This window comes from Notothenia rossii (genome assembly GCF_949606895.1).
Source record: "Notothenia rossii genome assembly, chromosome: 5".
Classification (NCBI taxonomy): Eukaryota; Metazoa; Chordata; class Actinopteri; order Perciformes; family Nototheniidae; genus Notothenia; species Notothenia rossii.
Genome location: NC_136903.1, coordinates 78,273,589 through 78,288,099, shown reverse-complemented (window position 1 = coordinate 78,288,099; position 14,511 = coordinate 78,273,589). Strand labels below are relative to the sequence as shown.

The window sequence follows — 14,511 nt, the reverse complement described above, 5'->3', positions numbered from 1 at the left end:
GTGTGTGTGTGTGTGTGTGTGTGTGTGTGTGTGTGTGTGTGTGTGTGTGTGTGTGTGTGTGTGTGTGTGTGTGTGTGTGTGTGTGTGTGTGTGTGTGTGTGTGTGTGTGTGTGTGTGTGTGTGTGTGTGTGTGTGTGTGTGTGTGTGTGTGTGTGTGTGTGTGTGTGTGTGTGTGTGTGTGTGTGTGTGTGTGTGTGTGTGTGTGTGAGAGACAGATCTAGGGTGGGGCTTTCAAGAGCTGGCTGGAGAGCTGCCGTCAAAACAGCTCAGAGTGACAGCTTGGACTCGCCGTGTCACATCGCTGTCAGTGTGTGTGTGTGTGTGTATTTGCGTTTCAGTGCCCATAGCCCAGGGTGTTTTCAGGTATAATGAGTGCTAGCAGCAGTATGTGGGGCTCCTGTATCTAGGCCAGATCAAAGCAGCATCCAGGGTCGCCATCACTTCAACCAAACAGGCTACAGTTGCTAAACTTGAGCTATAAAAAATAATGTTGCAGGGAAGACATGACTTCATATTGTGCTTGTCAAAATATAAATGGTTGCTTTGCCTTTTGGCAGGATCTTTATTTCCATTTATAGTTGTGTTCACTTCTGGGGATCTATCCACACATTTGTATGCAGCAACATGTCTGCACACAACAGAATTAACAGCAGGCGTTGAGAGCGAGGGTAATGTCATCGTAGTGTGGTTACACTGTCTCCATCCATCATCTCTATCCCTTTTCATCTGCCTTTTTCTGGGTCAGAGAAAACAAACGGATCAATAATGGATGATGAGGAGAGGCAGATTTTGGAGGAATTGTTTGAGAGAGATTTCTGCCATTTCATTCTCACATGTGACCTCATAGATAGAGTCAGACATATGGAGGGTGTACATTCACAGACTAAATTACATGATGCCGCCCCCGCACCTACACTGAGGGCCAAAACCTACCAACAGGTGGAAAAAAATGAAAGACCTTGAAAAAAGGCCATGAGAATCAATAGAGATCCATATAACATACGATATGAGTTGTTGAATATGGCCATACATTGTTTTATATATATGTCAATACAGCGAAGAAGTAACATTACACTAAGCAAATATGCAATGGGTGGCGGATCCAGGTCTCATTTTAAAGCTTTCCCAGCTTGATCACTTTCTTTACACTGCAGATGTTGACTAGTATGGTTTGCCACCCAGAATGGAGTAACCATGGGAATGTTGGTGTACTGTGATTTTAGAGCATTAACACAGATTGTACAAGGAAATGAAAGTCCTACAGAGAGGAAGAGGTGCTTCAAAGGTTCAGCCCTGTCTCCTTTTTGCAGAGTTTTGACTATGATGTTGGGGGGACTGGTGAACAAAGTTAACGGACAATGCTCAGACAGAGCCAGACAGCCCTCAGCGCTACAGACAGTGGAGGAGGAGGAAGAGGAAGAGTAGGAGGAGGAAGGAATGAAAAAAATAGAAAGGAAAGCATCAGTAAAGTAGAATCCCAGAGATGGTTACAAGACCTGCTCTCATCTGCCTGGAAAATGTGACTGGGCTGTCTAGAGGGGGGGGGAGGCTTCTCATTCCAGTTCACATCCCACTTCTTACTGGATCAGGGGATGAAGACCCTTAAAGGAGGGATGAGGCCAAAAGACCCGCATCGATCTTATTCTGACGGCATCTCTCCCCTCTTAGCTGAGAGACGGGGAGCTTGGTACAGCAAACACTCCTGTCTTGTTTGACGATAACAGCGTCTAGAAGGATAACGATTACTTTTTAAGATCCCTCAGGGAAATTCAGTTGAACAGCCAGTATCAACAAGTTATGGTGTGGAGAGCTCAGGGCCAGCTTTGGGGTGAGCAATATATTTTATAAATGGAGCGCGCGGCCAGAACCACTCTCCATGCTAACGTGAATCTTCGGGGCCTTAGAGGGGCTTCAGGGCACAGTGCGTGGCCTCCCTGTTTTCATCATTTTACCATTAAACATCAGGGTCGCTTAAGTCATATTTCTTCTCCATTTCTCCTGTAACCCCTCAAGCTGAACCCCCATTGATAAACTCATGGTTTCTTTATCCTCATGGATTGGAGCACTTGTTTTAATTTTATACATTTGTTCTCTTGGTGTGTTTTTTTGTGCTGGGTTAATTACAAGGCCCCATTCTGAAGGTTTTTATGTCGCAGCCTTGAGAGGCGGAACACTGACTCAATTCCCATTATTGACTGCGATTTGCAATGAGGCAATTACATACAAACACACACAAACCACGAGACAGTAACACGTGTTGTTAAAGCAAATATCCACACCAGGTCATTAGCACAGACTGGGTATTTATTTGTTACGTCTACGAGTGTTTTCGTAGTGCCATAAGGCCACAAAACTCCTCTGTTGTGGCCTTTTAATCAGAAAAGAATGAGTGAGTGGACACAGCCGCTGGCTAGTGGCACAATGTTTAGGTCTGTGTTTATGAGAGAGAGGGAGGGAGAAGTGGGGAGACAGGGGGAGGAGCGGGGTGGTCACAGACACATTTAGATATCCCACTTCTCTTTGTGGTAATGAGAAACTGCTCTCTCAGCTGTTAAACACAAAGGCAGCATCAACAGTCACTGTCAGCCGGGCGGATGGACGGATGACTGTCTGCCTGTCTATGGGTGTGTGTGTTTGAATTAGTGTGTATACTACAGCGAAGACAGGATGGAAGCCAAAACTGTCCGCTTTCTCTACAGCCAGCGTTGTAAAGGTAGGACAGCTTTGACAGATCAGCCATAATACAGTTGCACAGGCTGGCAATTTTAATGTGTGTGTGTTTTCAACTCTTAAAAGGATGCCTGTGCAGCCTACTCAGCAATGGCAGGCAGCTATGAGAGCATAGCATTAATCTGTCAGCTGTCAGCACTGATCCAGCTTATCACCATCACGATGTGACTGTGTGTGTTTGTATGCACATGTTGCTGCGGACGCTTGGTGTCCCAGTCTATAACTGCAGCGGGCAGGACTCACCAGAGGAGTTTTTTGCAGCCAGTGATTGAATAAACTTACCAAGTGTATCAGCACTGAGTGCACTCTATTAATTTGAGGCCAGACTGAAAGACCAGCATGGTGGAGGGGGGGGAAATAAAAAGCGATAAGCTGGGATATATGCCTCTGGAGATCTCTGTGTGGAAGAGGATAGCTGACCACAAGCACACACACATGTGTATAAATGATGATGTACACACATGCACAGCAGTCTATCCTTTAAGGAGGGGAGTGGATTTCCACCAAGACTGCAGGCTGATGTGACAGAGCTCTGCCAGGTGTTACAGTGGAGCTGGGCTTCATCCACATCAGCTGTTAAGACTTTAAATGATATCTTACACATTGTTATGGCATGTATCTTAATGATAGCGCTATGTTGTCAACAGTAATGTAAGCAGCTTGATCCCCAGCTGTATGGATAATTGCATGTAGTTTTCATTTTTTTGAGAAAAGAGCCCTTTGAAAAAACAAATATCTGTGTATGCCGTCCTTAGTGCCTGAATGTGTTGATTGGGGTTGGAATAATAAGGTTAACCAAGGCGTTTAACTCATCTCTGTCTCTTTATCACCCCAACAGAGATCCGCGCCCAGCTGGTGGAGCAGCTCAAGTGTCTGGATCAGCAGTGTGAGCTGAGGGTGCAGCTGCTGCAGGACCTGCAGGACTTCTTCAGGAAGAAGGCTGAGATCGAGGTGGACTACAGCCGCAACCTGGAGAAGCTGGCCGAGCGGTTCCTCACCAAGACCCGCAGCACCAAGGACCATCTACTCAAGTAAGGGAAACTCACACACACACATACTGTAGACCCGTCCCACTGGGGAACATGTTGTGGTTGCGAATGATTTTACTCTTAATTTCAAGAACCTTTGACTGCTTGCACCCCATTCTAGGATTCCAAGTAAGATGAAAAGATTTAAAGAAAAGACAAACAACTTATTCAGTTATTTAGTTCAAGTGCCTTTAAGGTTAGTGACTTCCTTCCTGAGAAAAGAGAAGTAGAGATGAGTAACAAAATGAAACGGATGGAGAACGGAGGCCATATTGGAAAATACCTAATTGCATCACTCTGGGATTCTCTCTACACCTAAAAAGGTCGATCTCTCTCTCTCTCTCTCTCTCTCTCCTTTCCGTTTCTCTCTCTCTCTAACTCCCTGAAAACACACACTACAGCTCATCAGCTTTAGCAGCATGGTGTGTTCTTGTATAATTTATCTGCCGGCTTTTGGTGGGAGGGAGCGGTCTGTTTCGCTGTGGGGCAGGACTCACTGACCTGCTAGCTAATCATAAACCACACACACCAATTGGAGATAAACCATGGAGGCAGAGGATACTTTACATTTAGCTTCTTTGCATTCTCCTCTCTCTTCCGTCTTTTAGCATGTGATGTAGATATAGCTAATACTTGAAATGTAGAGGAGGTGCAAGTAAGAAAATACATGTGTAATCGCTACAGCAGTGTAAACAGACTGCAGTATCATTAATACTACATTGAAGCGTATACTGTGTATCACTGCTAGCTGCACCACATGTGTTGTGATTCGTACAACAGCTGTGCATTTATAGTAATAGCTTACTCTTCACATTTGTGGTTGTTGGCCTTTCAGTAGATACCATCCACACCCTTTCCTATAAACGAGGACACACATAGCCGTAGAAAGCTCTTGTAGTGTTAGTGTCCAACAGTAGGTTGTTTTCTGCTTCTGTCCCTGCAGCCATTATTGTGTGTTTTATCAAATTGTATTGTATAAAAAGACAAGTCCAAGCATTTTATCCGGCCAAAAACAACAATTATCATACAAATGTATTACTATTTGTCTTATGTACACAGCAATTAAAAACGTTTCATTTTGGTTGTTTGTTGCTAACAAGCCTTGATGTTAATTAATCCACCAATGAACACAAATAGAAAATCAGTAATTGTGCAGCAGCAACATTGCGAAGGCACAGCATTTGATTAATTGCTTTTTCATTAAAATAAATTACTCGATATATGTTTCCACATTTATTAAAAAGTTTTTTTTCTTCATTTAGCATTTGATTTCACTTCTCACAGTGTTATAGCTGTTTTTAGTTGCTCTTTGCGGTAGAGGAAGCACTAGCAGAGCGTTCACTGCTCATCTTCTCTCTCTCTCTGGCTTCCTGTTCACCCTGACCTCCTCTACAGCCACCTTCCCCTTTTTCCCCCGCTCTTATGTCGTTCTCATTTCTCATGCATCGTGGACTTTTCCAGAAACATTAATATCTCTGCTGGGGGCAAAACCCACATGCATGCTCTCTCACGCAGGCACAGACTGAAAGGGATCGATAGGGCCTCTAAACGAAACCCAATTCCAACTGAGATACCCCCCCAACACACACACACACACACACACACACACACACACACACACACACACACACACACACACACACACACACACACACACACACACACACACACACACACACACACACGCATTAACAACACACCTCTGTTTTCTGTCTCGCTGGAGTTCACTAAAGAACTGAACTCCAGCTCAGTTCAATACTGAGACAGTTGCAGAGTGTGTGTGTGTCCCTCTGTTGCTTATTGGGGGAGGGAAATTGAGTAAAATAGAAGGGATGGCAAAGGACAGAGAATAAAATGTGTTGTTGATCAGGTCAGCCAGTGTCACTGCTTTATGTCTCAACCTGGAAATATGTCATAAGGAAATAAAAAAATCTATTAATTGACTGACACGTGTTCAGTCATAACTTTTCATTTCTCTCCTTGCTCCGTTCCACTGTCTTTTTGCATTTCCCTACATCCAACATCTGTGTATTTAACAGTCTCCCTGCATCTGCTGCTGCTCAGTCTGAGTGCCACGCTGGAATTCCAGCTATTTTCCGGTTATGTGTGTGTGTTTAGGTTTGTGTGTCTCAATGTAAGTTTGTGTGTGCTTGAGCTGTTTCTCCGTACAGCAAGGCGTTGATGTTGCTCCAAGCAATGTGGGGTGTGAGGGTTGTGTGTGTGTGTGTGTGTGTGTGTGTGTGTGTGTGTGTGTGTGTGTGTGTGTGTGTGTGTGTGTGTGTGTGTGTGTGTGTGTGTGTGTGTGTGTGTGTGTGTGTGTGTGTGTGTGTGTGTGTGTGTGTGTGTGTGTGTGTGTGTGTGTGTGTGTGTGTGTGTGTGTGTGTGTGTGTGTGTGTGTGTGTGTGTGTTGATCCCGTGGAGACCCCTGGTATTCCGGCTATTTGGCCAACTGCGTAGAGCATTGGTGGGGGGTTACACGGTTTAACCGTATTGTGTGTTTTTGTGTGTGTCTGTTTATGTGTGTGTGTCTGTGTGTGTGTGCCCTGAGGCTGGCAGGCTGATTGGTCACATGGAGCAGCCCTCACAAGTCGCACACTGATTCAAAGCCTGTCCTTATGCTAAATATTAGGCCAGCTTCACCGTTAATACGCTGCAGCCCCTTTCAGAACCCCCGGCTACAGCGACATATTACTTCAATGTGAGTTTTGCTTTTTGATTCTTAAGATCAAATGGTTGTATGGCCACACGTGGACTGCAAAGTCCTGCTATGCATCTGTTTTGTAAATATGCTCAGTACTAATGTAGCACAGCTTTCACTCCTGCAAAGAGGAAGAAGATATGATTTTGAATGCCCCAGAAAGAGCTAATGCTAGTATTAAAAACTATGGCTCTGCAATATGGAGGAAACCAAATATCATAATATTTTCCACCAAATATCCACACCTATTTCAGGGTTGGCTAATGATATTTTTCACAATAAGATTAAAAAAAGATGTAATTAATATTGTGGATATAATGACTGAAGTGAGTATGCATAGTAAAAATAAAAGTAAATGGATATAATAGAATAACTAAAACGGTCTCAAATCATGATATCAGTATACTTATGATATTTGAATTCCATTTTGATCCCTTTTAACAACTTTTATATTTTTTCAGCTCTTACAAAAAAAAGGTTTATTTCAGATTTTCAAGTCTTTTATTTCACAACAGCCACAGAAAAACATCTCCAATAAACAGTGCTTAAAAATACAAACATTTCAAGTCTTGTTCAACTACCAAGTTTATATACTGCCTCGACAGATCAGTAATACCACATTTTTACTTAACTGTTAGATTTGCGCCAGTTGAAGAAAAAGCCCTCCAGCAGTGATGCCCTGTGCAATGCTAAGCCTTTTGATCTTGAACGAAGAAGAACATTTAGCATTTCCCTTCACTGTGAGTCCCCGGCAGCACCTGACCTGACGATGGACTCTGTTCCCAAAATGTGATCATGTGACCTTCAGAGGGCCAGTGACATTTAAGTGTTTACCTTCTGGCAGCGGGGGGTCACAGTGAGTTACAGTGGGTGATATTTTACCTTGTTGCTGCAGTGCCATCACCATGGCAATCACTGGTGGGCCGAGGGTGACATGTCACATGGAGGTTCTTGAGTAAATAGAGGAACTGCGGCCCTGCTATTTGGGTGGAAAAAAGGTTGTGCAACTGACGAGGCCTGACAGACAGGAAAGGAAGCAGACAGCAGAGAGAAGTTGATGCAGAAATTGAGGCAAACACGCGTGTGTCCCCATGACTGTTGTTCAAAATTAGCATACGTTTCAAGGAGAGTTCACTATTTGGGCTTTGTATTGTGTAGGTGCCTTTTTCCCCCTATTGTTCTTGAACTCATTTGTATTATGACACGTAGTCATTTGACCATATGACCAGCGACAGCCAGTACCAGCGAATCACATCACTGTCATCATCAGGCCCTGCTTTCCCACACACACATACACACAGACAAAACCCCCACTCTATACCCCTTGGTCAAAGACTTTCTCTGTCTGTCTGACCTTGTGGATGCTTGGGTCACTTGCTCTACTTTTCCTGACCCCCTCTCTGTGTGTGTGTGTGTGTGTGTGTGTGTGTGTGTGTGTGTGTGTGTGTGTGTGTGTGTGTTCTAAATGCCTCGCAGCTTTTTGCTGTCTATCCCGTTAAAGCTGCTCTTAACGCCACAAAGACCTTCTTTCATCCACTTACACTCACTCATAATCCATTTTAACCACTAGATCATCCATGGATCATCCATAGCACGTACTGTATACACACACACACACACACTCGCACACTCACACACACACAAAGAGGTTGTGTTATTGTACAAGCTGGCTGTTGACAGGGTTGCATTTGTTCAATGGCTTTATGGCCACTTGAAGCCAAGACAATGCAACACTGTTTAGCTATAAGACAGTTAGTGGAATAATTTGTCTTTAAATCTGTCTCTTTCATTTTGCTTCCTTTTCATCTTCTCTTTTTCCTTTCTGTGACAGCTGTGCTTGTGGGGGAGTCTAACCTCCTCCTGCTGAGCTTTGTACCCTGACTGAATCCCCTCTTTGGTGTGTGTGTGTGTTCTCTCTGTCTTTTATCCCTATGCCTTGTCCCCTCTTTAGAGTAAAGTGTGCTAATGTACACCGTATTTGTGTCTCTACATATTACATACCGCCGGCCTGTGTGCACATCTATCAGCATGATGAAAGGGGGGAAATTAGAAGATCTTAATGTTAGTCATTTATCTAAAAAAGATGCTCGGAGTGCTTTGAATACATTTTAAGACTTCCTGTTTCTCTGTCTGTGTGTGTGTGTGTGTGTGTGTGTGTGTGTGTGTGTGTGTGTGTGTGTGTGTGTGTGTGTGTGTGTGTGTGTGTGTGTGTGTGTGTGTGTGTGTGTGTGTGTGTGTGTGTGTGTGTGTGTGTGTGTGTGTGTGTGTGTGTGTGTGTGTGTGTGTGTGTAGGAAGGAGCACAGCATCTTATCCCCTGTGAACTGCTGGAACCTGCTGCTGCTTCAGGTGAAGAGGGAGAGCCGCGACCACGCCACTCTGTCCGACCTCTACCTCAACAACATCATCCCCCGCTTCGCTCAGATCAGCGAGGACTCAGGACGCCTCTTTAAGAAGGTAACACACACTCAAACACACACACACACACACACACACACACACACACACACACACACACACACACAGTTGGACTCAAGCCCAATGTGCTGAATCCATGTCATGTTTTTTACCCTGTCCTTCTACATCTCCAGCATCTGTTTTCTGTCTCGTCCGATTTATTGACTGACAGAAACTCAGCTGAACCTCAGGCCAGGAGAGTTTAGGTTGTCTGTGTTTCATACAGTAGCCTCATTCTCGTCTCCTCTGATCTTTGCCTGGATAGTCTGTGAGAAAGGAGATGAGGCAAGGTGATGGTGAGAAAAAAGGAGGTGAAGAGGAAGAACAGAACTAAGAGAGGCCTGAGGGAAATGGACCATGGGGGGTGGGGGGGTCAACATGAGAGGGGAAGATGGAGAACAGAAAGAGGGGAGAGAGATATCTCTGGAGATCGGAGCTCACTGTGACCTTGTAGAGCAAATACTAAGGCTGAGTCTTCCCCAGGGAGACAGTTGTTCACCTCTAGGCTGAACACATTAGACCAGATTCACGGGTTAATGCCCCACACTGCAGAAATCAAGCGTGTATGTACAGTATGTGCTTTATACCCCTTATCTACTGTAGTTTTAACAGCAGGGTCTCAGAGCGAGTCTTATTTCAAATATGAAGTCAGTTTAGTGAAAAGACTTAATTTTCTGGTTTTGATTTGTATGCATGCTTGTTGGTTCTGTGCGACATCTTTATAAGGTCAAGGTATTTTGGTTCATTCTCTTTTCAAAGGATCAGTGCTTAGAGCTGAAATGTAAGGATAAGAATGTCAGGCAAAAATGTATTTATTTCCTTCGAGACAGTAGGGAAACATGTGTAGAGCTGGAATGTTTTTACACACATACAAATTAAACAAATTGCATTAAACTTGTCTTTTTGTTGAGTTTAAATTCAGTGTGTTTTATGATGCCCCCTTGCTTAAACATCTTAATTTGTAAAAGGGAAAATGTGTGTTTCTTAAATAAGATTTATGACTATTTGAAAAATGTCAAATGTACTCATTTAGGTATTATAAGTAATATTAAGGGTTCATTTTAAGGTAAGGAGGACTGTGGATGGGGTGTAAGAAAAGACTGTAATCAGTTGCAGGCCTCAAGTTCAGCAAGATTTGGATAGATAAGTATGTGTTTGTGTGAGAGGCAAAGTGAAGCAGTCTGCCTGGAATGTGCTGATGTTCAACCCGGTTGTCTTTGAACTACAGTTACAGTGTGAGCGCAGGCCATGAGAAAATGCACACACAAACCTCCAGCCTCATCTAAATCACCAGAATCATTTTTTCTTGGTCGAGTCACGGGCATTGATTTCTATTTGTATTTCATTGTGCTTGTTCTTTGGCACGAAGGTTGCCTTCCTCATGTCTGGGTCATAAAAAGGCTGCACACATACACACAGAGAATGCTCTGATGGCTAATTAAGTGGATAATTAGTTCATTTATAACATTTCCAGTCAGTGGCATGAATACCAGTAGTGCCAGAGGCCATGACTCGCACAGCACACACAACTCACGGAGGCGAAACCCTCCACCCGCGGTAGAGAAGTCATCACGTTCATCTCTGCCTGTGTGGAAAGAAGTGCAGAATGATCCTTTTAACACAGCGGGAGTGTTTAAGAGATCTCGTCACTGAAGGCGAGGAAGCATTAATGAGTCAAACTGTATTAACGAGTACACAGGAACACAGACATCAGCGGCTAACGGAGCGTGCTAGCGGCTAGCTTCTGTCGCCATTCATGCCGAGACAGCCAGACAACCACAGGCAAGACGAGAAGTTGGAAGGTCAAGATCCACGGTTGATAGATAGGAGGGCTCATTGCTTTTTGACAGTCTGTAGTCTGGCTGTTTGTCACCTATGATCCTCCCACAGCACTTTAAAGAAGTGGGCGGGACAACCTCCGTTATCCTGTTACCTCTTTCCTCTGCTGTCCAATAATCCTGCCTCTATATATAAATGCACTTGCATATACTTATTACAGTATTCAATATCCAATCAACGGATGCACTACTTTGAAATAAAATCTTGTGCATTTTTCTAACCTTCTTTAATTGACCTCACGTATTTAATAGAGCAGTTTGGAAGATGGCCTTCAAACAATGTTCTTTAAACAATTATTATTAGAATGCTTCTTCCTTTCCGTTTTTTTCTTTTTTCTTTTTCACATACATGTTCTTCTCCCTCCACTTTCCTACATTTTGCCAACCATATTTCATGAGACTCTTTTCACCTTACAACCCTTCCCTCCTTCTTTACCGGCTCACCTCTGAACTCCCACTACACCGCCCTCCAGTGCCCTCTTCCAAGAGAAGACAGATGCTCAACATACACTAGAGAAATCTCATCTTGCTTTCATTCAGCATTCCTCTAAACCTTTTTTTGGTGCATATTCTTCACTATCTTCCCCTTTTTTACCCCCTGCTCTCTTACCTATCTGCTTTCAAGTTAAAGCAACTACAAACAACTCTCCTTTTGTGTTTTTGTTATGTTTGTTAAGATATGTTTTTGTTTAATCATATCTTGAAAATTGAACTTTGTAAGATTAATAACTGTAACTTGACAATTGTAAAACAAAGATGTGAAACTACATTTTATAATGTGTTGCATGAATAAAAACACACAGAATTGGTTTTGGTTACTGCCATTCTCATAATCTATTAAACGACAAAGGATGGCTCTTATTTGTTCTCCCATGCTCTATCACTGTAAAAACAATTAGCCTTTTTTCTCTCTTTGCTGATCCCGGTCTAGTATCAGCCATATAAAGGAAATATATTGTACAAAAATTATTGTGTGTGTGTGTTAAGGGAAAACGTATTCTGGTTTCTTTTCATTTGCTTGCGTACTACTCATGACTTAACTTAGCCTGTTAAAATGTCGGTATAATCAATATTAAAATATGATTTTCATAAACGGTTATAACGTCTGTGCAGTCATTTTAAGTCAATTCTGTTTCAGTGTTTGTGTGTGCAGATAAGTTTCTATTTTTACTAGTGTTTGCGTCATTGTAAAACCAAGTGTGAATATGTACGCTTGTGTCAGTGTATGTAGTCTTCTGATCTGTGGGTCGCTGGGAAGTCATCAGTCACTAGTGGCTCCCGGCAGTTATGTCTGGAGAATGGTAGTGCCTGAATTACTCCCTGTCCTCCTTGTTTTGTCTGTTTTTTAAAAATCTTTTGCAACTTCGTCATCTTGCCCTCTGTCTTTGGCTCCGTCCTCTTTTTGCCTTCTCTGTCTGGGACCTTTTCTCCTCCCTGCCAATGTGTAAAGATCAGTATCTTCCTCCTTAGAGTCCACATCCATCAAGTCCATTACGGCCTTGCTCATCTATCTGGACTAGAGACTCCTCCACTCTCATTTAGCCAGAAAATCTAGTCTTGATTGATGATGCGGCAGTTGTTCGACCACATGACTGAGCGGGAGGGATGTCATTAGTTGGCAGAGAGATGGCCGGGTAGAAGCAGATATTTTATTCTGTCTTTTTCTCTCTGTCCTTTCAGAGCAAAGAGGTCGGCGTACAGCTGCAAGAGGACCTGATGAAAGTTCTTAATGAGCTTTACACGGTAAGAAACATCACTGACTTTGCGATCAAAATATGTAGATTTGTATTAATGTTTTGTAGTATCTTGCAACTCAATGGGGAGAGTGTTGCAGTTGTAGTGTTAGGGTTAGCAGTCTTTTACTTACAGGGATGTTTAAAGTTGTTTTAAAGAGCACATTTCAAAAAACAAAGGTATAACATAAGCTTACAGCAATAAACTCAAAGACTACACAAACTTTAGACACGATGTGGAGAAAAAGCAGACAATTTGGCTACATCTTATAAAGATTTAGGATTTCTGGCCACACCAGCGACTTGGCCAGCAGAGAGCTGTTGTTTGTTTTGTCCACCACTTTAGTCAGGATTTAAATATCTCATAAAAAACTACTTGATGAACGTTTATGAGAGGATGAAGCCAAATTACGTGGATTCCCTGACTTTGTCTTTAGCTGCACCACTACTTCTACCAAAAAATAGCACACAGAAGGAAGCACGCGTCTACACATTGACATAAAATATCTATTTTGAATTTTTTACGTTTTCAGTTGGTGCGGTCATTTGGTTTATGAGCTAACACCATTCCTGTTAGTCTCAGCTGTGGTCTGTGTTTTGGGCAAATTAACGATAAGGTTTACGTAATGTTAGCATTCAAATTGGGGATTTATTTTGTTCTTAAATTGTAAATCAGGTGCCCAATGGGCCAAAAAGCTACAAAACAGACTAATTGAGATTGTTTACAAATAAATAAGTGCCCCACTTCTGCAGAGGTAAGGGCTTTGCCAAGTTTATACAATTAAATCAGTGAAGTTTCTATCTCAGTTAATTAGAAAATCAAGAATTTTGAAGAATGACGATTGATTAGCCTTGAATGTTTATGTATTTTATCTGTTAGATATTATCAAGGTTTCTTTTATAAACTAGCTCTAACTAACATCATGACTGGTCTTCACACGCTGTCAAGGGCTTCATAGATTCTGCTCACATATATCAACAGGTGTGTGTGTGTGTGTGTGTGTGTGTGTGTGTGTGTGTGTGTGTGTGTGTGTGTGTGTGTGTGTGTGTGTGTGTGTGTGTGTGTGTGTGTGTGTGTGTGTGTGTGTGTGTGTGTGTGTGTGTGTGTGTGTGTGTGTGTGTGTGTGTGTGTGTGTGTGTGGTATCCTCTCACAGCACGTCTCTGAGCAGCAAGCCACTGTGTAGCTTAGTTCAGCCTGGCCCATAATAGCAGCTCTTATGCTGTAATTATAGTATATAGTAAGAGCTAGAAATAGATCTGGTTTTAGTGACGCTCACATGCTTACTCATAGAGCTTTTGTCTGCAGTTTTGTGGCGGGGTTAGAGAAGTTTAATGATGGCTCTGGTCTGGTGGTGGTCGTATGAATAAGGCTGACGTGCGCACACGCTTCATGTGTTTAAATCTCCAAGTCTCGCCACCATGTCGAAGCATAGTTGTGATGTACATTAAACAACTGGTTATTCAACTAATTGGCTAATTGTCATATTTATCAAATGACCCAAAAAGATGTCTGTGCTGTTTTTGCAATAAGCCTCAATGCTTCACTATCATCATTATGCGGATTGGTTCAGAGCCAAATACAGAAGTAAGGCACACACTGGGGGAAACACACACATTCCTGTCCTTGCAAATCTCAACCCTTGTTCCTTCCCAGGTGATGAAGACGTACCACATGTACAACACTGACAGCATGAATGCAGAGTCCAAGCTGAAGGATGCAGAGAAGCAGGAGGAGAAGCAGATGGGACGCTCCGACCGACAGACACCGCGCTCCCCCGACACTTTGTCCAGCATCAAGACAGACGAGAAGCCCGTCAGGCGCTCCAGTGTCAAGAAAATCGAGAAAATGAAGGAGAAGGTGAGGGACAGGGGAGTAGAGAGAGGAAATCTGTCTCAGAGTGCTCCACCTGTTGTCACTCTGACTTACGACGAGTGTCTCATGAAAGATTTATGAGTGCATGACTGGCTTATTGCTAACCTTGTCCACTAGAGCAGAGCCGGTCCCAGCTGCATGATTCTCCACTTCCT

The 14,511-nt window shown here is 43.1% G+C and overlaps 1 protein-coding gene across 5 annotated transcripts in view; it reads left to right on the top strand.

Annotated features, from left to right (window-relative positions):
- srgap2 (SLIT-ROBO Rho GTPase activating protein 2) overlaps positions 1-14,511 on the top strand; it is a 48,334-nt gene that overhangs the window by 18,422 nt on the left and 15,401 nt on the right. For 4 of the 5 annotated variants that reach the window (XM_079681281.1, XM_079681280.1, XM_079681283.1 and 1 more), the window contains exons 2-5: positions 3,569-3,761; positions 8,749-8,911; positions 12,430-12,492; positions 14,138-14,341. In XM_079681281.1, coding sequence (XP_079537407.1) covers positions 3,569-3,761; positions 8,749-8,911; positions 12,430-12,492; positions 14,138-14,341 — 623 coding nt within the window. Of the gene's footprint in view, positions 1-2,556; positions 2,714-3,568; positions 3,762-8,748; positions 8,912-12,429; positions 12,493-14,137; positions 14,342-14,511 lie in introns of those variants that run through there. The other variant, XM_079681282.1, reaches the window with a different exon arrangement.